Here is a 26,626-nt window from a genome sequence, read left to right on the forward strand (position 1 = left end):
CGAGATGGCTACCGTAAAAACAACAACTAAAACTGTTTTGAAGCCATCGCGTTCAAAAACTATTTATCCACGAACTCCACGCTCGGATATTTCGCGATTTATCGTATGAACTTTGAAATAAAAGATCTACGATACTCGTGTAATAAGCAGTACATCTATTAAATTCCATTACGGTTGTTGTGTACGTACACGCATTGACGCCCTGGTAACTAACAACAACAACAACATTATTATTGATCGTAATCATTATTATCAACAAAAGTCGTCGTATTCTTTAATTTCTCGTCGTTTTATTGCCAAGTGACATCGCGTTGGGTAGTAAATAAGTAATAAAGTATATTACCTGTCGCCAATCGCAATGTTGGATCAATGCAATGTTTAAGCAGCACTGCTGTTTATTTTACCCGCAATAAATAATTTTGTCCCGCACTATGTGTTATTAGTTATTTAGACTGTGTTGTCGCATTACGTATCTAGTTCATTGGTTAATTTTGAAATAAAAATGAGCAGCGCCACAAAGGGTAGAAACAGTATCGACCAACAGTACACCAAATATGTCTTCAATACTTCCAATGGTCATGAGACTTGTGTGTTTTATCCGTCAGCATTGGACCGACCGTTGGATGATGTGCCTTGGAAATCGGTTAACATGTCATTTAAGTTGTTAAATGTTGACTCAAAATTGGTGTTAACTTTACTAGCAAACCATGGATTTCGTGAGGTGAGATACTCTTTGCGCATGATTTTGGTTTGTGTAAAGCATTATGGTTATAGAAAAATATGTTTATGCTCTCCTATTTAATATTTTTAATCTCTGAACTGTGTAAAATTACATCTCGTATATTTATTATTAAAATAGGCATATTAAAAAACTGTCTAAAATGATTAAAATAATTGTAACTAACCTATCTGTATGAAAATTATAATAATAAGATACTGTAATAAACTATTTTATTCATGCTATTTCACCAAAAACTGCCCTAAAATTATGTAAGATGATATCTAATCTAATGTAGATATCTAATCTATTAAAAATTGCCTACAATTGCAAATGTTTGCTGGAAACTTATAAGAGATTTATATTTAATAACTTCATTATATAGGTTTTCTTTATCAATTTCAAATTTCTTTATAAACAGCCATCAATACTGAGGATTTTATTCAAAAAGTGCCTTGGGATTATTTAATGAATAAAAATATCTATAGTTACTGAGATTATCGCTTAACCTTTATTAAACTTTTATGTTTTTTGTTCTGATCTCAATGATGCTGTGTAAATATAAGTATAAATTATGAATAGTATACAGTAAATTATATTTGTAAACATTTGTAATTTTGTTGTTTATTCATTTTATACACTTTGAATTTTCATTGTAATTCAAACAGTTATTGTCCAGCTCAGTCAGAGTGACTTAAAAGCACAATAGTCATTAATTTACACTTTTTATATTTTAGAACAAATTTGACTATAATAATATATATATATATAATTTATCTATTTATTTCAAAAATCTAAATGTTATTGCCATTTATTGCATTGTCACATGTTGCTGCTTTGTAGATGTCACCTAAATAATATTTAAAACATTTTATAGTCTTTTATTCATTTTTATTTAATGTATGGCTCATACAATTATCTATTAAAGTTATCTTATTTTGTTTTGTTCCATGTAAGATAGCCATGTAAATAATAACTGTTTGTGTCCTAAAAGTACTATAATTTCAAAATAAAATTTTTAGTTTGTTTTGTTTGCATTAAATGATAATGTATAGTACGTGACAATAAGTAAATACCATTTTACTTTGATACATTGTTCAATAAGTTAATGTATAAATGTAGATTATTGAATAGTCTTTTGCGTTTATATAAATAAAATGACCATTAAGTTTATAAAAATATAATGTACTACTTTGAATAATTTGAATGAAGTAAGTATAATAAAATTAGTTTAAAACTTTTGTCAAATGATTAATTTAAAGTTAAATTTAGGTAGCTGTTGGATTAAAAAATCAATCAATTTGTAAAAAAAATGTAATTATTTTTAGAATATAAAAGAAAATCCTTTTTTTATATAGCATAGGTACTTAATTGTTAGCATTTTAAGTAATAATAATTCATCATAATACCAGTATTTAGTGTTCGATTAATACATTAGAGTAATAATTTCAATAATATTTTTCACAATTGTCTTATTTCTAAAATATTCAATAAATAGCAGAGGTCATTTTATCATTAATAGGTAACGCATTATAGGAATAAAAATAAATCACACTTTATGAATAGATTACTGTATTAATAATACGAGTAATACTACAATTAGTATTTTTATGTTACAACAAATGTAAAGTTTTTAAAATATATCATACATTTTCAAAGTTTATAAATACTAACTAAATGTATAGCAAAATATTTAAATATTAAATAAATTATTTTTATGTTGAAATATTACAAAATAGGAAAACATTCGGAACAGTACCAATGTGAATTTGCATGTATTTCTAATTTAAAATTATTTATATGTTTCCACATATTTAACTCTTTAATCTCTTCTTGGCTAATGTCCCAATTATTGATATTACCAATTTTATTTATTTCTGGACACAAATCCATAATACATTTAATTGTATTAATATTGGCTAGAGTTAGATCATTAATATATATACAGTTTAAACTTTTTGAAATTTTTTTTGCAGGAAAAGTTTCTCTAGTATTTAATATGTCTATTAGGTTTGAACTATTTAATCCCAAACAAACATAAACGTGTAATACTTTCAAACTTGGTGTGCATTCCAATAGTTGTTGCAATGTGTTCGAATTGTCAATATTACTGAGTTGGATTTTCTCTAGTTTTTTTAGTACAATATTTGAGCAATCTGAATGGAATGTTGATTGAACTCCATCGATTGACAATGTTTCAAGATTAACTAATTGAGGTAAAAAATTATTCAAATCAACCGTTGGTAGAACTTCTTCTCTTCGGAACTTTAAAAACAGCTCACATAAGTTTTGTGATTGTGGCCCCGACAAGAATTTGTATAATCCATCTAACCATGCATTATCGGTAGGAACATTTTGTAAATTTATAAATGTAAGAGTTTTGGGTAACTGACTGAGCATCATTGGAGAATGCAATGGTTCTGTAATAGTCAGTCTATTTAATTTTGTACATGTGTTACAAAGTAATTGTAATCTTGATGAAGTTGTACGAAACGCATTAGCCATAGTGAGTTGAAGTTTAGTTGGTGGTATTGAAGATTTATCTAGTAATTCTAAAGCTTTACCAATGTGACAGTATTCGCCTAATGTTTCCAATTTTGGTATACTTTTTAAAGCAATTAGGATCCCATGACTTGTGACACTAGTATTGGCAATATTTAACATATACAATGTAGAACATAGCTTGGTTGGTTGTTGACAATATTCTAAGATAAATGATAAATTATTTATTTTGCTTCTTTCGCTAACTGTTTTTACTTTAATTTTTCTAAAATCAAAAATCAAAACCAAAATATATTAAATTTATTTTTAAACCTAATGACGTATGAGAAATAAATTCAATATAATTATTTACCTTGATAGTGTTCTTATAACATTCCACCAAGACATTTTATTAGTTGTTTGAATCTTTTTTCTCTTAAAATGATTTAATTTATCTTTAATTTCAACTTGTAGTAGGAGATCTTTTATACCATTATCGGTTACTTGACTCGAATGAGATACATCGAGTATTTCTAGCTGAGAACATGACTGACCAATAGTTTTAAGGATTTTATCGCTAGCTATATTTTTTAACACCAATCTTTTCAAATTAGTCGTTGATAACAGTACTTTATGAAATAGTTGTGCATCTGAAAAATATAATAAGTATATTTATTATTAATAGTAGTTGTTTTTGTTATACATACCCTATATAATTTCTAATAAACAATTAATAATTTCTTTAACTTTTCATTATTTTTAGTCGTGAACATAATCGAGTTATTAAAAATAGATATATTCTTATAATTGAGATATCACTCGAAATTTTCAAATGATATAGCATTAGGTAGTTATTATTCCAATAATAATCAATGTATTTGCATTATCAAGATATCACTCGAAATAATTACGTGAACATTTTAATTTATGTAATAATAAAATGTAAATAATGATGAAATAATATTTTTTAGTTATTAGATTTTAATTAAATGGCCCATAAAGCAACAAAAAAAAATTACTCAAAATATTCAATTGAAATAAATGATAATAAATCATAATCCCATTTTTTTTTGTTTGTATTTTTATATTTTAACTTTTACCAGGCAAATTAATATACATATTAAGAATTAATATTACAATTTTTCTATTCATATATAACTATAATTATTAATAAATTTAACGATTTTAACTATTAAAACAATTTTTAATTAGGTACTATTTAAAAATATTATGTAAACTAGATTTTTAGAAGTTAGTCTGCTAATGAAAACAGCGGCGGATTGGCCCACAAGGATACCGGGAAAGTTTCCGGTGAGCCGGTAGTCGTATTATAGTACTACGAGTATAGGGCCGGTCATACAATAATCTCCCGGACCGAAATTTTTAGCCAATCCTCCGCTGAATGAAAATATTCTAAACAACAAGTAATAAAGTATTAGGTAACTAATTAATAATATTTATTTAATTATTTACGTTTTTACTTTGGATTCTAAAATACCTAATTCTATATATAACCTAACCTATTCGATAAGTCAACTGACAAGTAGGTACTCAAATTATTATTATTCGAGTGAAGAATCACTTGGTTACATAATCGAAATATCTTAATAATTCTCAATAATCAAGTAATTTGATTATGATTATCTTTACTTATTTTCATTAAATCAAAATCGCTTCAATTAAAATCATTGACTCTCAAGTATTAATGTTTAAGAAAAAAAGCTTTGTTTAAATTTTGAACAGCATTAAAAAATACCCGATTACAATTTTAAAACAATGTTCATATATACTTCCTGTTCATTAAAATTATTACATCGTCCTGCAACAGCTAATGCATTTTTAATATCGTCAGGCATCGTCCCCTCCAAATCTGCCAACTTTGATACATCCGACCAATATGATAATTATTATAATAATAATTGTTGTTATAGCTGCTGATTTTTATGCTGATCACTTTTATTTAATTGTTGACCACGAGTCCACGTCACATTTTTGTGTACTTTAGTACTATAAATATTATTATTACACGTTCCTACGGTAACAGATTACAGACTACACTCTATACTTATGTATAATTAATCGTACCCCAGAAAATGACGGAAAACCATTTATTTGGTTGAATTATGTAATACCTATTTATAGCTACGGGTATTGTCATTAGACCTATGTCCTAGACCATTTAATGTCACTTCTCCGTGTAATTTTCGTTACATAACCTTGTGAGAACACATTTAAAACTCGTGTTTTATTATTATTATTATTTATGTGGCTAGATAACAATCTTAGTAAAAATAATTACCGTCGAGATATTAAGGTTAACGAAATCGGTCTTGATACAAACAATTTTGTTGTAAATTTATAGAACAACTGCATTGCATGCGTGTACATCGAACCGTTGGCGCTGTTCGCGAGGACGCTGAGCCACCTTTGAACGACGCTCATTTTAATCACTGCAATTTAGACGCACACAACTCACACCTCTCGTTATTTTCTACCGGAAGCTCAGATTGAGTTTACTTAATGATGTCGAATATCTGTTTCCAGTGGCGCAACCAGGATTGGTTTTCAGAGAGGGGAGTTGTGAATTTGGAAAAAATAAACATTATCTGCAGGATAAGGCAGTAAGATTAAATTAGGGTTATAAGTAAAATATTTAAATAACAAATTAAACTGTTTAACTTCTATTTCATATTGCGATGCCACAAAAAAAAAAAAATTTGCAACGACTATCGAGAAATCGTAGTAGCAAGGTTAATGATGTTTTAAAGTTGAACAGAGCGTTACAAAACGTTCCATATTGTCATATTATTGTTGTTATCAATAGAGCGCGGATTTCTATGCAATCACATATTTTTTTCCTTTCAATATTTTTGGATTTTTGTCAGTTATTTCCACGAATCATCATAATTTGAAGCTAATGGTGAAATTTTTTTTTGCATATTTCTGCATATTTAGAGGTTATTGCATATTTTTACATATTTTGGCAAAATTCAAAATTTATTGCATATTGAAGTGAAAATTTAAAAAATACTGTATAAAATAATATTTTGTCTAGTAGAAAAATTAAAAATAAATTTCATAGTCACCAAATAATAATTTATATATATATATATATATATATATTTAGTTATAAAATAAATAATCGATAACGACGTAAACTTAATCGCTCTTGCTGTGTCAGTCGATTATCGACATAGCACTTGCTTCAAATAAGCCCCAATAACTTCGGTTGACATCGAAGGTTCGTTTTCATTCTTTAAAAATATGTTAACCGATAAACGACATAGCTTCACAGAAGATAATTTTGAAATGCATATAATTATTTATTTTAATAATAAATAAAATTTTAAAAATAAATTATGTTCAGAAAATTCCCTAATTTTTTTTGTATATTATGTATTTAAGTAATTAATTTTTATAAGTTGAATTATAAATTTTAAATAAATAAAAAATTCTTGCATATTTTTTGCATATTTTCATAATTTTGACTGCATATTTTTTATATATTTTCATGATTTTGACTGCATATTTTTTGCATATTTCCATGATTTTTACTGCATATTATATGGCATATTTCGATACTTTTAAGTGCATACAAATCCGCGCTCTAGTTATCAATTATAATACGAATAATATTTATATTTCATAAAAATCAGCCGTTTTTCGTGTAAATAGATAAACTATTTTTTTTCTACATAGAATTTGTAAAAACCTTAGAAAAATTTTGGGAGGTTACAACCCCCAAACCTCACCACTAGTTGCGCCACTGTCTGTTTCTATTAGTTTCTGGCCATTTAAATGAGAAAAATAAAAACGTACGAAATATTATCAATATACACTTCTTGCTCACCGGTTAGATCCCTGTAGTTTCGGTCGACAAAATAGTTACGGATTCGCGATAGATGGCAAGCGCGTATTTAGGAATTCTTTCCATAACTACCTATAGGTCGCGATCCTTTACATTTTACCATCGTTGTAAATAAATTACTCACGAGTCTGAAAATTACTGTTTAAAATTAAATGTTCTTTGTCGTCTTAAACGTGTGTAAAAACTATTGACTATCGTAAAAGGCGAAAGAAAAAACTCGTTTTCGAACCGACCTCACCATCAATTGCTGTGGAGAGGGGATTGGGGGGCGTAAGGGTGATGGCAATAAAGGGTTGTTTGCGACAACACGTGTTGGTATCGTTTTCCGATCGTTCGTTTCGCATACGTACCCAAACTGAACAGAGTCTGTCGGGCCAGTTCCAGCGAAACCAGCCCTTTGGCTTCGGTCGCCAACAGTTTGAATAAAGCGGTCTGGTGGCTGCACCCGTAGTAACAGCACAGCTGTACCCTCAGGCCCCGGATGTCCGTGTCCAGCATGATGTGCAGCAGGTACAGCGACACGTTGCCCACGGCCGAGCTGATGGCGTGGCCATCGCGTATCGCGTCCGCCATGCGGTCCATGCACTTGTCCAGCAACCGGCGGCGGACGGGCGACGGGACGGACGCGGTCCAGAACGGCCGCACCCGGTGTCTGGTGAACGCCAACGTGCGTGATTGCGTCCACGCGGCGTCCCGATGCGACATCTCGTGCGCCTCGTAGCACGTGCCCACCAGACCGGACGCAACCGCGTCCTCGGAGAGCTCCAACAGGCTTCGCGGTTGATAACGGCAAGGCATTTTTCTTTTCGATGTTCCGTCACTGAACCGAACCTGCAACACGACGGTGTAGAGATCAGTTGATATTTACCGCTTCTGGTTGTGACGAGGTACAGGACATGTTATTGCAATCCGCGTAATAACAGTCGTAATAACTATTCAAGAGTTAATCGTAACAATAACAATACTGTCCTGTTAAGGTAGAATACCGTAAGTTTCCTACATGCCATTTTGAGTGAAATAAATTTTAATGTTTTGTAATTATTGGCTGTTATATTTTTATAAATATAATATTTTTCAAAGTAAAATACATAATTTTTATTAGTAAAATATCTGATCCAATTGAACTATTCAATTTTATTTTCAAATTTTATTTCATCAAGATATTCTGATTTTTATATTTATACTGAAAACGCTATCAATTATTTAGAATTGTTTACTAAGCAAAAACTCCGTAATTCTAATTACGAAAATTTACTGATCATTAAAATATTAACAAAATATTACAGAAAAGTGAACCAAATATGTGTATAGTGAGTAACAGTGTACAACAGTGAAATCTCAAAAATTACCATTTATCAGTAATTTAAAATAAAATTATTAGACACGGAATTATTACGACATGTTTCCTCCTAAACAACAATGCTGTAAAATGGATTATAAGTAAAGTGCTTAGTAAAACTACCGTATATGATAAGACATACGGCATTCTTTCTTAGCAAGTTGTGTTTACGGCGTTTTTGCTAAGTATCGATAATATTTAATTGCAATTCGGCAATATAATTTTCATACAAGGACCTATATTTGAATAAATAACTATAGTTACGGTATTATGTTATACGTAAGAGAGTATTATCTATTTTTTTTTTTTTTAATTATTGCATTTTTTCTTAGCCGGGCAGAATAGTGGTGTGATTATGGTCGTAGGAACGAGCGACGAGCATACAATACCATCCTACGGCGCGAACCGAAAGCATGATCCTTATAGTTATATTTATTTTTTGTTATTATTATTTTTTTTTTTTTATTTTGGTCCATGTTGGCGGCGAAAAATCGAAATATTGGCGTACTGCAGTACAATGATACGAGTAAATGGAAAAAACTGTTTATTCTTCGGACACATTTAATTAGTGCTTGTACGAGTGAAATTGGAACTCATTTTATGTTTAAAGACCAATATTTTAACCGTCGATACGTATCGTACGAAAACGCATTTTATATGCTAAAATTTTCATTCGACTAAAAGTTCATAATGGATTTGGTGACGATTTTTTAACAAAGTGATTCCGTCTAAGCTTTTTCTGCTTTGAAAATTGTGATACTAACGGTATACGAACTGTTTTTAAAGATTTGGTTAAATTGTAAATTAACGACGTTAAGTGTTATCAAATTAAAAACATAACCATTTATTTTGTCACATCACAACAATCAAATCGTTAATCAAATAAATACGTATTGTTTATAAATAACGTGTTGTAGTTAAACAATAATATTACGCTACCGACAGTAATGGTAATATTTTACTATAGAAAAAACGAGAAATTAAAAAAACTTACAATGTCATAAGTAGGTAAATTAAATAAAAATATTAAAGCTATATTCTTTCAAACAATCATCATTAAAAATTATTTTTCATGTGGCATCGAATTAATATTAAAATATTTTAACGGACTAGTTTATAATTAATCGTCCCATATCGTGCACAACAATCGAATCAATATGCTCAAGGATTCTACTATAAGCATCTGTATTGTTTAGCGTACTCGTAAGTACTTGGTGCATATCTTTTGTATAGGTACGTGTGCATTTTAATAAGAAACTGTAACATCGGAATAATAGTTTGAAAGAGTGAACACAACGTTTATTCTCTTTATAAGATAATGCATATTAATACGAGTACACGCACTAGGAATATTTTTCTACGAAGGTAGTTTTATTGTAACAAAAGAAAAAAAAACTGAAGAAATGTGACTAGAAAAAAAACTTCCGGGGTCTTAAATATTTAGAAGATGTTTATCATTTTAGTATGAGTAACAGTACGATTCCGGATATGTGTTCTGACTTATAATTTATTATATTTTGTGCAATTTTCAGCCGGTACGCGTACCTGTGCTAGCAATAATGTATCAACATAGGTGAGGTTTAATGATTGTCCGTTCAATGCTAATTCAGAGCTCGGCGACGTTATGATTTATACACAGTGGTAGCCTCCAAGGTTTATTGATATATAAATATATTTGATAGCCCACACTAATGCTGTCATATCTACTAGTTGATACTTTGGTAACTCCGATTTTCAAATGCGTGCTATATTTCTAAAATATTATAAACCTGCTGGCCTCGCATACCTGCGCGGTGTTTGTGTTTTACTTATTTATTGTGTTTCCGTTTAACCGTATCATTGACGTTTGTGTCTGATTAATTTTATTTAACATTTTTCCCGTTCGTGATGCACTCGTAAAAATGAGTCTTAGGTTTTGATGCTATATGTATAAAGACATAAAATAGATTTTGTGAATTCTCAGGTTTTAATTAAAGTTACTCGGAATGAATAAATATAAATGTATACATCATATATTTCATACTACGATTTCTAATTTTGTTTTAAATAATTTAATTCAAATAATATCTAATCAAATCGAAAAAAAAACTTTAACAAAACTCTTACAATTGTAGTTCTATAATAATAAAATGTTCACATATATCCGTCCAAATGTTTTTTACGCTTTTTGTAATCAATTTTTATGGTTTAATCAAAAATCAAGAATCAACATATAAACGTAAAATATTCATCGTTGAACATTAGTAAGATATTTTTTAATATAGGTAAATGAAAAATTATCTAATCTTTATTGTCTATGACGAATAACATTTCATTCACTAATGCCTACTGCAATTTATAAACATTGAAATACTAACAACATTGAAATAACAAGATGAAAAGATGTAATACACTAACTAAAACTATGAAATTATTGTACAATTCATGTTATTAATGTAATTAATTAGTACAAGTAGATGTTTATAGATAGTAAACGAATATATATTTTTAGCTTGTTTTTACCAGTGATATGATGTGTAACTTATCAACAATTTACGCAATTAGAACATCCATAATGTTTCAAGATTCTTTTACAGTCCCTTCTTTATTCATATTAAACTAATATCTGATAGTTCATAATAAGATAAACAAACCTACGTACATATTAGCATTTTAATATTAAAACATGAAAGCCAAGGCTTATATATATATTTTATGATGTACTATGGGACCTACCGACTAATCTAATGTAATGATAAAAAATAAGATAACTTTTAGTCCCATTACCATTGATTTATACGAGTATATATTCAGAAATATGTTTTAATATCAATTGGACAATTATGAAAATAATCAAATAAATAAGGTAAACTAACAATTAATGATGTGAATATTTTGACCGTGCACTTGATTTAACGGTACTATCTCAATTTTTAAATTATATAATAATTTCAACAATAATGAAGTTCAAAGGTACTTCTTTGTTATTCTCCTAATGTGTGTGTGCGTGTGTGCAAGGCCATAAATGGGGGGTCCAAGAGTCCGGCCCCCCCCCCCCCCCCGAAATTTTAAAAAGTAGAAACATTTTAGCGGTGAATATAGTTTATTAACTATAAATTGTATTAAATAATAATGTTAGACTCCCCCGAAATTTTTTTTCAGTTACGGCCTTGCGTGTGTGTATATATGTTCCTGTATGTTATATATATTATTATATATCATTTATTGATATAAATTACATATCAATAAAACCATTTAGTTATTGTTTTAATTTTGTTAAACGTTTATTTTTAATATAAAACAATAAAATAAATTACGTGTAATTAAAATAGAATGACTAACTTAAACCAATGATTTCTTTTTGATTATTTATTCATATCCATTACCAGATTAGTCTATTAAAATAATTTTAGAATTTTTTCATATGAGCATAGTGCTTGTTTCTTAAAAATTGATAGAATAGTATTTTTTTAAATAATAAATATTTATAATTTATTACATTATAGATTTGTAATTATTTAATTTTTAATAATGATTTAATAATATAAATTAATTTCATTCTTATGTACATTATTAACATTTATTACTGTTAAACGATATTCATAATATTATTGTCTGTTGTATGAACTAATTAAATGTTGCTAAACATTTTTTCGATCCACGAAGAAACCTTCCAATAAATTACTTTACTATTCATTTATAATTTTTATTTAATCAATTGAAATTTATAATAGATATTTTAAATTTTAATTATGTAGTTGTAAGTATATAATATAAATAAGACTTACTAATTAAATCGTCGTCATGTATGTATTTTGACTTATTAAAAGCAAAACAATCTATCAATATCGATTTATTAGTCTTCCTGACTTTGAACAAATTAAAAGAAACTACCAAAATATATAAAAACCCGATACACAGACGTGTTCACGGAACCGACTCATCAAGACTGCAGTCGGCTTATAGGTTCGTGCAATTCAAGTTCATGATGATTATACGTTACCACTACTCTAAGCACATAAACAACAAGTTAGCAAAATGTAATTTTGTTCGGCTCGATGTATTATATTTGCCTTGTGCACGTTCATTGCTCCAATAGCGATAATAAATTCCAAAAAATAAAATCTATTAATTTTGATAATATACTCACATACACCCACCATTCTCCCACTGAACAATATACGGCCATAATTATCAAGACGATTTGTTTGAAATATTGAGGATATGTACTTATGTTACTATGTTAGGTGCATTAAGGAATGACTTTTCAAAAATTGAATTTATAAGAGTCGTAAAAATGTTAGGATTCAGTTTGGGATTTACAGATTGTTTCACTATTTTGTCACCTAAAAATATTTTATTTTGCCGAATGTGTTGATTTTAATAATGTCCAATTGAAGTGTATGTACATTTATATATGAATAAATAAAAATTAATATCAATAAAATATAAAATTATTTTGCGTTTATTTTCAACCTCATTTTTTTTACATGTAAATAGTAATTATTGCTACAGTTTAAAATAATAAAATATCTCAAAGACGAGGCAGGGTAATTCAGCTAGTACAATTAAAATAATTTCCGTTTGGTATTAAGAGGTTCATGAAATTTAATTGACTAGTATAATGAAACCTATATACAAAACTATAATTTTCACAAATAACAATTGTTATTTATACGAATTACACATTACTTTGTTTTGCAGTAGTACAATTTAACATAAAATTAAAAATAAATATAGCATACAATTTAATATATGAACTTAATTGTTTTTGTATTATTACAGGTTAACTCTGATTCAAATGATTATAATTTATTATGGTCAAACAATCATGTTAATACGAAAATCATTAGTTCGTTGAGATCTTACCAGCGTGTCAATCATTTTCCTAGGTAATTATTTATTTTGTTAAATCATTAATAATCAGATGTTTGATTACGGTAAATTTGAAAACACAATATTTATTGAATATTATAACTGAATGGTCTCTTACTTTTAATTAATGATCTATTCAATTTTATTTTATACAATACGAACTTGTAAAATTAATTATATAATGTGTTAAAACAATTAAGTCTTAATTTGTAGAAACTCCTTATTGCCGGCACCGATTTCTTTAAAACTATATAAATTCCACCTGACATTATGGTGTTAAATTTATTAGAAAGATAATTATAATCGGTCGTAGTTTTTGATACAGCAAATTTCACGTAAAAAAAATATCAATGTTAATAATTAGTGTATTATTACCCGTAACCTATTTTACAAAACGTATGATACATATAAATATGATATATATATGATACATACATATAAACACACATTTTGAAACTTGTTTAAGTGTGATGTACTAATAGCGAGTAAAGACATCATGAAAAAATAAATATTTTATCCTAAGATTTCAAAAATGTGTAGTTATAATAATTCATGGCAGCATCTATTCAGGTCTAAAAAAAAAAATAATTTTCACGTTTTATTAGACTTGATGAATACATTACAGTTTAATAATTGTATTATTATAGCAATAAGTGTAAAAATTACTAGATAATTATTATCTACTCGTATATAATACCTACATTACTATTAATAATGACTCACCTTCATACAACTGATATTTGAATTATTTATATCATAGGTTTTTTCATATTTACCACTTAATTCAACTGATGTATATATTAAATATAAAATCATATTAAATTTGATTAAAAATGAGTTTAGAAATATTTCTCCGTGTACCTTTTTCGATTTTCTTAGATACGTTTTGAAATTAACATCTCAAGGATATAAGTTCTGAATGAAGTGATTGTGGTATGCACTTGTTTTGAAATTCTGTAATTTTTTTCGTCGAGTTTTCGTCGTTCGTAGTGTTTTAATAGTTGAAATATGTACTTATTATTAATATGACGCATTTACATATTAGTTATTCAAACATATAACATATAACGATCAAATCAAAACAAAGATAACACATGTGCAATATTCAAGTAAAATTGATCTCTTATATTAATATAAGTTTAGTTAATATAATTAATTTTATATTTAATTCGATTTAGGTATTATTCATACGTTTTTATTCTTTTATCCGGTTTTACGTTCAGTTGTGAAATTTTACCGCCAAAACTGTCTTCTCCTATTCCTCTCTATCATATGCTATATTCCTCTAATAGGTTTCAACTTCTTGGGCTAATATTAGCCTATTTATTATTATTATTTATACACTTGATAAATTATTTTAAACTTTTCGTTACGCTTTATGATTCGGTGTTTCGATGTTTGGCAAGCAAATCAATTTTTTTTTCGTTTAAGTCGTCCGCATGTAAACATTTTTAAAAAAGGGCTATAAAAATTCCGAAAATAATTTTGTTGACAGTATTTCAGCCGAAAATATTCCAGCTGACAGTATTTTAGCCGACAAATATTTAGACCGAATAATATTTTGCCCGAAAATATTTTACCAGAAATTATTTCAGCCGAATAATATCTTGGACGACAGTATTTGATCTGAAAATAACTTAACCGACAATATTTCATTCAACAAATATTATGGCCGAACCGTATTTTAGCCGACAAATATTTTAGACGAAAATAACTTTAACGACTAACAATCATGTCAAAATAGCAATTTCCAGAAAAAATATGTAATGTATTACAAAATCTATAATTTATCAAAATATCACAAAATGTTGTATATTTACACATTCATCATCGAGTATTTAAAAGAATAGATTAGATCACTAATTTTGAGATCAACTAGATCTTTAGGGGGGAAATAACTAAGAGAACCGTAATTATTACAATGTAGATCTATAAGATCTAAATCTATTGATGGCCCAAGGGGATTTAAATGACAGGGGAACAGTTTATCCCACAGGGGGTATTATAAATAACCATAGGGATCTAATAGACCCGAGATCTAGGTGATACATGACCGATAAAATAATTGTCTAAAATACTGTCGGCTATAATATTATCGGCCAAATTATTTGTCGGCTAAAATACTGTCGGTTATAATATTGTCCAAATTATTTGTCGGGTAAAATACTGCCGGTTGAAATGTTTTTCGGCTAAAATATTTTTCTTCTGATATGCGGTTCGGACACAATATTTTCGGATTTTCTATGCGCTCCCATTTTTAAATACATATACAACTAAAGAAAACGAAAATACAGTCTTAATTAAGTTCAAAAACAACATCATAGAATTATTACAATGGCCTTAATATGTTTTAAAATTGTTTTTTCATTAGATCATGCGAATTAACGCGCAAAGATAAGCTATACAAAAATATCGAAATTATGAGCCATCGTAATGGAATTAAAAACTTCTCTTTTGTTCCCGAAACGTATATTATGCCCAAAGACTACAACCGATTTATTTCGAATCAATACCGGCATCGAGGCTTATGGATAATAAAACCTTTCGACTTATCCCGAGGAAGAGGAATCACAATTATGGACTATGTAACTTACACTTCTTTGTCACTAAATTTAATAAATATAACTTCCTAACAATGTTACAATTTACGTAGTCGTTCAAGGACACCCAATCGTCGTTAAAAGAAAACGTTGTTGTTGCCAAGTACATTGATAACCCTTTATTAGTCAACGGGTTCAAATGGGATCTACGTTTGTATGTACTGGTTACATCGTTCAATCCACTTGTTGTGTATCTGTACGAAGAAGGTTTGGTTAGGTTTGCTACTGTAAAATACGTTTGTGATAGAAGTAGAATTAATAATCGACGGATGCATCTGTGCAACTATAGTGTCAACAAAAGCAGTCCTAGCTATATTAGGTACGTAAAGAAATTATATTTTTATGTTTCGTTTTTTTTTTTTTTTTTTTGGTAAATCATTTTGTAAGCATCATTTTACTATTTATCGCTCGCACGAACACTAATATTTGAGGCTAAGTACTAACGAGTTAAAGATGAAAAACGTTAAGTTAATATTAACTAAGTTATTATAAACTGTATTTTCGAACTAACTTTTATTTTAATAAGTTACTTTTTTAATATATATAACGTGTTAATTTCAAGTTAATTTTATATAGAAATAAAAAATTAAGTTCAATTTTTATATAAAGCAATTTTTCAAATATTTTTTTTTATCTGAAAAATATTATTATAATATGTAGGTAATCGATATTTTCTTATATTGTTTTCAAAAAAATCAGTGAGAGTATATAAATAGATTAATTATGGATATATATATATTTATAGTATAAATATAAAATATATATATATATCATATATTAAAGAATTACATTAATAGAATACCATTTGTATTTAAAAAATGTAATGTATAAATAATAAAGAATATAAATTACTAGTCATTATAATATGTTATCATTATAACAGGAACATGAGCTGTAGGTAATGAACTGTAAATTATTTTTAAGTTTGTATTAAAGAAAAATTAGTTTCACTCTCCTCCTATAGCCTCAACTCAAATACGCCCTTGTTTTAATTTGATACTGATGATTATTATTTAGCCATTTAGTAGGTAAGTTTGTATTGCCATATGTAGTATGGTTATTGCACATAAATGCTTAATATGATACAAAGTTAAAATAATTTATTTTAACTATGTTAATTTCTTTATCCATTAATTTTTAACTTAACGAGTTAAAAAAATTAATATAAAATTTGATTTTTATAAATTTTGAAAAAATTTGTTTTTTCAGTAAAATCAGTTAGTTATATTATTTTGGTCTATATTATTATTTATTAACTATACATTTTAACATTATGACTTATTTATCAGATTATATTTTAATATAATGTTGTAAATTATGGTTTAGAAATTCAGATCCTGAACGAGAAAACGTTGGCCATAAATGGTCCATGAGTGCTCTTTTAAATCATCTAAGAAAAGAGTATCTTATCAATACTGAAACTTTGATGAGGGAAATCGAAGACATTGTAATAAAAACAATTATGAGCGCAACTGCTCAAATGTTACCAGCAATCAATTGCTTTGTACCTCATAATCAAAATTGTTTCGGTAATTATTTATACGTAAAATAATTTATGATTACTTTATTGGCTAATTTAGTCCAAACTGTTATAATAAAAAATGTTTATATTATACACTGTATTATATATTGTATTATAAACTGCATAGTATACAGTTCATAAACTTTCTGAAATCGGAACTGAAATGAACCGAAAAGACAATTAAACGGAATTATTTAGAGTGGACCATTTTTCAGGAGTTGAATATAGGCAATATCTTACGTTCATGTAGGAGTGCCGTGTTATAGAGTGATCCCGTATCGGTATTGCAAAACTAATTGAAGAAATTTAAGTCATGTTTTTCAGTAATTATGCTTTTAGTCAAAATAAAGCATCATAATTGCACACTAGATAAAACGTAAACAATCAATATCACCGTTAGTTATTCAATGAGGACTCTAATTCTATAATTTTTATATTTACTATATGTTTTATGATCAATATTGAATAGGAAGAAAACAAAAAAAATTGTTTTTCAATTTATCTTTCGAATATGAAACGAACTAAAAATAATACAATTAATTAATGTTCTATTCGTGATCTTCTAAATAACGAATGTAAGTTTAGACATTTCACAGTTATGAATACAAATATATTTTTGATGGCATTCTACGAATATTTAACGATAAAATTCAAAAATCTAATACTAGTTTCAGAAAAATATATTTTACCCAATTTTACATAAAAAAAAATTATGAAATTGGAAATCAATAAATGTTAATGTAATGATTCAACAATCGTTCTATATAAAAACTAATTCAAATAGAGCATGTTCTATTTCCCTAAAACAATATGAATTATCACTAAAGATGAAAATATGAATATTTTATTTTTCATGCATCACAATAAAACAAGTTCAGTCGCTTTAAACCAATCATTTTGCTTTACCAGTGTGTGTCCTCGCACCAACCACATCATTTTTTCTATATTTATTCACTGATTAACGTACATTAGACAGTAAATTACACCATACTATACAGATATTATGGGTAATAAATTATTAATCAATAAAAAAATAATAATGATTGAAAAACAAAAAACAAAAAAAATGTAAATAAATAATATATACTATAAAGAATTCACCGTGTCATACATAAAGTAAAACATCCATGACGTTTAGTGGATTTTGCGCTAATTTATTATCCTCGAGATCCTGACGATATTTGACTATTGATTATATTATATACTTTTACTTAAATACCCGTCATGCACAGTGAAACGTTTGGAAACCATATACTAATTTCATATAATATTTTAATTAATACACAATCGTTAATTGATTTCTAAATTTACTGAGTGACAAGATTTATTACTCAACGTAACAACTTAACAACTTATTAAATTATTTTTATATTGATCACACAATAGTTGTTTCATATTTTTATAGAACTGTATGGGTTTGATATTTTGGTGGACAATAAGTTAAAGCCTTGGCTGCTTGAGGTAAACCTATCGCCGTCATTGGGGATAGACTCGGCACTTGATTCTCGCATTAAAAGTTCAATGCTATGTGATTTATTTACTTTGATTGGTATCCCAATTGTTGACCCAACGGTCTTCAATTTTAACAAGTAATATTTAGCTGTAGCCCAAGTATTTTAATAATACTGATCAATTATTGTTGTTACCAATATATTTTTAGAAGTGTTCGGAGGCCAAAATCTGATATACCAAGGAAGAGAAACACAAATGTCAATATAAACAATCTTAGCAATGATGAAAAACGTTTATTAAAAAACACAACAGATCAAAATCTGAGAAGCAGAGGGTTTATACGGATTTTCCCTACTGACGTATCGTGGAAAAAATACTCCTCTTACTTGGGTAAGGTATTTATTAATTTATTTTAAGTAAAATAACAATTGATATACAAATGTATTGCAATGCTTACAGACAATATCAATGGCATACCTAGGGGATCCACCATACCGCCGTTCTATGTGAAGCTAATAAGAAATTACAATTATTTTTTAAACGACCATTTATTCAGTGACAATTCCTCATTTTATATGGATATCAGTCGACAGGATCGTTATGAACGGTCTTTGAAAGATTCTCAGCGGAATTTAAATGGTTATACAATTTATAATTATATATTATTGATCTATTTTCAATAATATATAATATATACTATATATTATACATAGGGCTGACGGTATTGAAAATAATTTTCGGTACAACGGTTTTGATTTCAATACCCGTTTGTAACGATATACCGAAAACCAAAATTATTTGGTATACCGAAAAACCGTAATGATTCGGGATACTAAAAACTCAAAACGATAAATAAAATCTACCAAGTACCAATATATTTAACTTTAATATCGTTTCGCTAATAAACAACTAGTTTTACAAGTAACTAGTTAAAAAATGGATTTTTTTTTAACCGTCCGTATCCCGCTTACACGGTATTTATGGTATACCGAAAATACCGTCAACCTTAACTATACATATTATATATATTATTAAACATTTCAGATTATAATGATATAGATGATACAGCCGATATATCAAAGGTAAAAAGAGCAATATCAAAATGCTTGAGGGATGGTTATACATTCAGGTATAATATTACACATTGCCGATATCTATTTAAAACCCTAAACGACTAAACTATTATACGTTATATTAACAATATTGCTTTAATTTCGTGATATACAGAGTGATATATTCAACATAGTATGATGTAAATAAATACAATTTATACCATTTATAAATTATTGTAATTTTTTTTTTTTTTTGGAATTCAAAACAATTTATAATCGTTTCATATTTTAAAAATTTAAATGTATACATTTATAAATATTTACAATCCATGTAATAATATAATATATTTTATAGACAAATTATGTTCAAATATGAAAAATTTTACAATTTTAAATTTCTATAAAGTATGAAATCCCTATATCGGTTGAAATACGTGGATGGGTGAATGGTATTGCTCCATTAATCTTTTAAACTTGAAACCAAAATTCCACTGTTCTTGGAAAAACGATTCTGAGTGAAAAAAGTGAGGTGGATCAGCTTATATTTCTAAATATGAATGATGTAGTTAAAAAACCAAATTTTTCAAGTAGATTGAACCTTTAATTTTTTAATTTCCAAAAAAAAAAATGCAAAATATTGAAAATTTAAAGTATTTATAAACTATAGTTATAAAAATAAATAATATCGTATAATTTTAATTTTTTGGAACATCCGACTTCGTAAAAATTTAATTATAATAACGCCTATAAATTATTTTTACGAATTTTCAGTAATTTTTATTTTATTTTCTGCAACAAAGAAAGTCATTTGGAAAATCGTGTTTCCAATTTTTAAACCTTAAGTAAAAATAAATAAAATTTAAATTTGTATGAATATTTAATTACAATAATGTAGTGGATTCTTATAAATGTTATCGTTTTGTCAAAATGTAATATTTAAACGATTGTAAATTTCATTTTTGATAATAAGCTCAATTTATTTTTTCATTTATCAGTAATAGCTTAGTACAAGGAAATATATATTAAATTTTCAAGATTTTTTGTCAAACCTAATTTATTTAATCGACATTTTCAAAAAAATTCATTAAAATATGAATTTTTTATAAATAACTCAAAATATCAATTTTCTTTTTAAATTATAATTAATATTATTATATATAACATTCATAGAAAATGGTGTGTTACCTATTATTATTCATATTTTACTTAGTTTTAGTTTTTACTTACTTGATAATATTTATTTAGTTTTGTTTTGTTTAGAAATTACATGTTTATTTAATTTTAAAAATATAATTCCTGACACGAGAAAAAAAAATAGAAAATGGTGATAGTGCAGTAAAAATTTTAAGTCTCTACAGTCCTAATTTTTTGAGTAACAATATAAACAAAAATTTAATTTTATCGAAGACCTGCTTCAAATGTCACCGTTTTTTTTTTTTATAACTTTTAGACAGTTTTTCGCAATTATTTGAAAAACTGCTGGAAAATGTGTAAAATTACACTTTTTAAAGTATAATACATTTTTCTATCAATTATCTTTTGATTATGCTGATCGAACTAATAATTTCAGTTCAAACCATATACACAGACGCAAATAAAACATATCGTAATAAAATACAATACATTCATAATTTCACTCAAAATCTATAATTAATAAATAATAGATATAATATTTTTTCTTTTAAACAAATCAATCTGTGTATATATTTTGAACAATGTAATACTAAAACTTTTATCTTATAACTTTTCCTTTCTTTTCATCTATATTTGCTTGCATTTCAGTGATCTTCAGGCTCGACAAACATTTGCTCTGTACTTGACTTATATTTCTGCATTATTAAAAAAATGTGCTTTGGAGAAACATTATGTCAATCCATCTAGTGATCTAGTACTGATGTTTTTGGTAAAAGCTTCAAAAAATCTCAGTATTCCTTTAGAAATTGAGGTTAGTTATTTTTTTATATATAAAATATAATAAGTATTCTTTAAATTATAAGTTAATTATTAAGTTTCAGAATAACTATACATTATTACGTTTGTTATTATTTATTATAATAAATCATAACACAATATATATTATATTAAAATACATTTTAATAAATCATTTACTGAGGGTTATTAAATATTTTTAATTATAACTTTATAAAAGTTGTCAACATAAATAAAAAAATTAAAAAATCATTTAAATTTCTTGCTTGAAGTATTATTATATTATGTGAGCAAAAATATACAAGTTTCGATTTAAAAAAAAAAAAACCATCATTAGTCATTAAAAGCTCACTTAATTATTTTACCATACATAACTGTATTTCAGGCTAGAAATTTAATTGATTTTTTAATTGATTTTTTTTTATTCCAAAAATTAAATTATCTTAAATCATTTTTGCTAAATATAAAATTATGATACACTTTGCCTGTTAAATATTTATATTTGTTTTGATAGAATATTGATTGTTTTCGTTTTACAGTTTATCAATTAGATCAAAGATAAAAAAATAAGTTATTTTATCTTATGCTAAAAAAAACCAGACATTGAAAACACATCAAACCTGATTATTTTAACGAACCGTGATAATAATTTTGCTTATTTATATGTCATATGACCTTCATAAGTATACTTCTTTGATAATATTGGTTCCCAATTTTACATTTAGAAACATAAATTCAGTATAAGCACATACAATTTCCTTTTTACGTCATATATATAATGTGAGATATAATTTATTATTACTTAAGATTCTCGATTCACATAATATACATGAAACGTTATTGCGTAACTGCTGTGAGGGCAACGAAGATGACTACCAAGTAAATTATTCAATCATAACGTCCTCCCTGTTATGAATAACCAAAAGGCATGAAAATTTTGTCTTGCCACTATGCATTTAGAAACCTTAGCGACTTATTGCGAACTGTAATTACGTCGACCTTCACGGTTTCACTTAAAATCGTTTTTTCAATGCGATGATTTATCAGATTTGCTTACTGATGTGTATTAAAAGAATACGACTACTAAGAATGAACGACGAAGTCGTTACTGGGCCCATTATTTTAGTGTTTATTGTGGATAAAATTAACATTACCTGCGTAAAATGATCGTACATGTAAAATGTGCCAAAGCGAACCGAGTTTAAAAGAGTAATAAAAACGTCTATAAAATTAATAAATCTCGGTAATTCCCTCTATGACTTATAAACAATAAGTAATTATAAGTAGATATGCAATTTTGTACTGCACCATATTAGTCACCATTTGTACTGTTATTACTATAATAATAAAATAATCATATATGTAGGTATGCACTTAATGAAATAAGTAAATAAAAGCGCATCGGTACATCACATTTCCATACCTAATACAAACATTTTCTTAATTTTTGCAAAATATCCTAATAAACATACTAATCGATAAAAAAAACTACAAATTTGTAAACAATCGTAACGTGTTATGCGTTGCCATATAGTTCGTGTAAACCAATTATCACACTTGATTAAATGTTTTGTTTTACGTTCGTAACTTCTTGGACACCTTGTTTTTTGTTTTCCTCTTTTTGTTCTTTTATTTTCTACTTAAGTAGGAAGCGATGTTCGCGTACTCGTCGACTATGGTAACACAAAAGCGAAATACCTATTAAAATTTTAATAAAGTGAACATAGGTGTGCGTACAGGTGTGGCTTATAGGGCTATAGCCACACCTGAGACTTTTTTTTAAATAGGTACTAGGTACATAGGTAAGAAGAGCTAATAACTCTTTTTTTTGGAAAATCAAAAGTTTTTTTTTATCAATTTTATCAAATTACAAAAAAATAAAAATTTCCGGTTCATTGATAATCAAATTGTACATCAGTTTTTCTAATAAATTTTATTTCTACTTACTTATGTACTGTATATCAATTTTTTTTTAGGCGGGGTTTTATAATGGGATGAGTGATCAAAAAAAAAATAAAAGCCACACCGGAAACAGGATTTTGTGCATGTCTATGAAAGTGATGTTATATAACTATAAACAATACTGTCTCGTTTTTACTTTTGTATTACCACCGTCGATGGGTACGTGAACTCCACCTACATTCTGCTTACCACGTCAATTCATTGGTCATTTATAATAATAATATTTATAATCAATGATAATACGTATCAAATTTTCTGATTTTCAATAAAAATCAAGACCATACATTCTATAACTTAATTATACTATAATAACACCAAACTAACAGTTTAAGTACTGAATTTTATCTTTCATCTTAGAATTTTAAATTAACTTCAGTTAACCATAAAAATATATTTGACTAATTCACCATTAATGCATGTACCACAATGTTGATAATTTAACTTCATTATCATTTCTTCGTAACTAACTTACTCCTTACTTAGGTTCACAATTAAAATATGTACTATTATTTCAAAAATATATTTTATATTCTTCCCGAAACAATGATATTTATTAATTCCTAAAACACTTGGTGCATATAATTTGTACTATACTTTTGAACATAAATTTCCAATCCTCGCAGTAGTTCAGATTTTATATTAAATAAAATAAATATAAATATAAATAGTTACGAAATATGCATGTACGGTGTATAAGTGTACGCATATAATTCTGAATTTATGCATAACACCATATTTTTAGATTCCCAAGTCTACGTTGTCGACGGATAAAAAATCCATGGAAATATTTCAACTGCTGGAAAGTTTTTTACTGAAATACAATTACGATACAGTAATGTACACAGCCCACGAGAGTACATCAAACTGTTTGCCGCACAAGTTGTTCAACTTATTTCTCTCGCGTGCCAGGTAATTTAATTTTTCACAATTCATTTCGTTTAAAATACATTATTTTACCGTTGGTTATAATTGTATATTATAATTAAGAACAACGAGAACATCTTTATGTATTTTCTGTGTAAATGTGATCTATTTGATGTCTTACTTAAGTTATCTGAACGTAGGGCTATCAATGGACCTTGGCATCAACAATAATTGTCTATTACTAATTATTAGTCCTTGAAATAACTTTAACTAGAGTAGAACCAGAGACATTATGATGGATGCAGATTTTATAGATTGTTGAAAATAAATATATAAACATTTAAAGAATTAATTTTATGAATCTGAACACAATTAAAATATTTTTTTTATGCAATTATATAAAAATATTAGCTGAATTACCTATCTTCGCCCGAGAGGTATTCGACTATTTTATAAAAAAAATTAGATTGAAAAAACTATTATTTTCTTTAATGTCTTATTATATCTCTTTAATTTATATAATATCTCTGAACATATTTTTATTATGGTTATAATACTTCTTTGTTTACAATATTTTTTGTTCTTTGGTGAGGCACATATACAAATAAGTTCTATGCTGAGCTGACACGGGAACAAGTAACATAACATAGTAAATAATAACTACCAAGTTTAGATCTCCCCTGAATATTAAGCTTTTTATACTTGAAGCTCTCTTAGATTATTTTCTATTATTATTATTATTTTTAATTTAATGTTACCATTTCAAAGTTAAGATGAGTGCAGTTGTACTCACAGTTTTAATATAATTTATTTCGTTGTTTGTGCCTTACTGAAGGTGCATCCACACGGGCGGGGTAAATGGAGCAGACTCTTCATGGGCTTTTTTTTTTAAATTTTTGTTATTTCTTAATTATATCATAATAAGAAATTACAAAAATGTGAAGACATAGGTACATGAAGTTCGTCCCCTCCCTATAAAAGGATCTAGAAATACCACTACCTCATTGGTTGTAACGAATAGTTTTCCTAGTTCCATAATATTTTAAATATCCAAAACGGGATACATTCATTGTAAAAAAAAAAAAAAATGTTCTTCGTTTATCAAGTTATTATTTGTACTCTGACCAGGCCTTTAAAATTTAGTGCTTGTTCTGGTCTTCCGTATAAACTATAGTTATATATTTCTAAACATTTAGTCGATAATCAAATTAATTATTTATTTGTAATTGATTTGTACACGCTTTTTTGTTATTATATAGGAAAGAAGATATTGAAGAAGTAATCGGGTATTCTAAGCACAATTGTCTGTCGTCTGCAATACATCCAGTGATCGATACTAAAACTTCGATTAGAAGTCAAGAATCAAAATTCGAAAATAGACAAGTACCTCGTAAATTGTAATCTTTTTATGCTAGATTTGATTCCTCAGTTCCACTTTGTTACATTTGTATTCTCATATTTCGTTTTGTTGGTTTGGGTTATTTTCTTCTTTACCATAATGCTGTCGAAGAATATTTTGATGATCACTACTTTATATGTATAACCAGCGATCACATTTTATCATTAAGACTATTTCATATACACAATATGGATCAATTGCAGTATTTTTCGACGAACTGTTTATTAACCGTTGACTATTGATGGCTGTCGACCTTTTTTACCACCCGATACTAAACGCCACACTGTTGATGCACGCATAGGATCAAATCAGTACGACATTATGTCATTATGACCTAACACCTGTGTATTTGTATTATTTCCTCTGCTGAAATATTTATACAGCTTCGTATAAGAGGACACCACATCAGTATATGTTATCTGCGTCTTACATACGTACAACAAAACTAATCTGCGTTTAGTAGAAACAATTTTCTATTGTTAACTTCAATATTAGAGTAAAGTAACCTATTATAAAATTCGAATGAAAGAATATTATCTACGCGGTGTTATAGGATTTCTAAAATATTTTAATTTTTAAACGAGTT

The 26,626-nt window shown here is 27.3% G+C and overlaps 2 protein-coding genes across 4 annotated transcripts; one reads left to right on the forward strand and one right to left on the reverse strand.

Moving 5' to 3' along the window:
* The first annotated feature begins 7 nt into the window (after positions 1 to 7).
* On the forward strand, positions 8 to 26,626 carry LOC112688632 (tubulin polyglutamylase TTLL5). Of its 3 annotated transcripts, none has more exons than XM_025561921.1 (12): positions 8 to 721; positions 13,171 to 13,277; positions 15,632 to 15,845; positions 15,914 to 16,179; positions 17,187 to 17,389; positions 18,788 to 18,971; positions 19,046 to 19,224; positions 19,294 to 19,473; positions 19,879 to 19,963; positions 21,669 to 21,831; positions 24,520 to 24,686; positions 25,901 to 26,626. In XM_025561921.1, exons 1-12 carry the CDS (start codon positions 503 to 505, stop codon positions 26,040 to 26,042), a joined length of 2,109 nt encoding a protein of 702 aa, XP_025417706.1. In that variant the 5' UTR covers positions 8 to 502; the 3' UTR covers positions 26,043 to 26,626. The 3 variants fall into 3 exon arrangements, with proteins under 3 accessions (XP_025417706.1, XP_025417705.1, XP_025417707.1); XM_025561920.1 differs by having other exon boundaries at positions 21 to 721; positions 19,043 to 19,224; XM_025561922.1 differs by lacking the exon at positions 25,901 to 26,626 and adding an exon at positions 23,792 to 23,936 and having other exon boundaries at positions 149 to 721; positions 19,043 to 19,224; positions 24,520 to 24,649.
* Positions 2,409 to 12,357, reverse strand: LOC112688633. The gene is made up of 4 exons (XM_025561923.1): positions 12,174 to 12,357; positions 7,418 to 7,898; positions 3,573 to 3,849; positions 2,409 to 3,485 (listed from the first exon to the last, which is right to left on the reverse strand). Exons 2-4 carry the CDS (start codon positions 7,863 to 7,865, stop codon positions 2,447 to 2,449), a joined length of 1,764 nt encoding a protein of 587 aa, XP_025417708.1. The 5' UTR covers positions 7,866 to 7,898; positions 12,174 to 12,357; the 3' UTR covers positions 2,409 to 2,446.

Source organism: Sipha flava, unplaced genomic scaffold, assembly GCF_003268045.1.
Source record: "Sipha flava isolate LNK unplaced genomic scaffold, YSA_version1 3_pilon_pilon, whole genome shotgun sequence".
NCBI lineage: Eukaryota > Metazoa > Arthropoda > Insecta > Hemiptera > Aphididae > Sipha > Sipha flava.

Excerpts from the sequence above, each read along its gene's own strand:
- LOC112688632 (XM_025561920.1), top strand. The coding sequence starts at position 503 with ATGAGCAGCGCCACAAAGGGTAGAAACAGTATCGACCAACAGTACACC. Across the intron at positions 15,846-15,913 it reads GAATCACAATTATGGACTAT|TCGTTCAAGGACACCCAATC; the intron begins GTAACTTACACT and ends CAATTTACGTAG. Across the intron at positions 17,390-18,787 it reads TCATAATCAAAATTGTTTCG|AACTGTATGGGTTTGATATT; the intron begins GTAATTATTTAT and ends ATATTTTTATAG.
- LOC112688633 (XM_025561923.1), bottom strand. The coding sequence starts at position 7,865 with ATGCCTTGCCGTTATCAACCGCGAAGCCTGTTGGAGCTCTCCGAGGAC. Across the intron at positions 3,850-7,417 it reads ACAGACTCTGTTCAGTTTGG|ATGCACAACTATTTCATAAA; the intron begins GTACGTATGCGA and ends TATATTTTTCAG. Across the intron at positions 3,486-3,572 it reads GTTATAAGAACACTATCAAG|AAAAATTAAAGTAAAAACAG; the intron begins GTAAATAATTAT and ends TTTTGATTTTAG.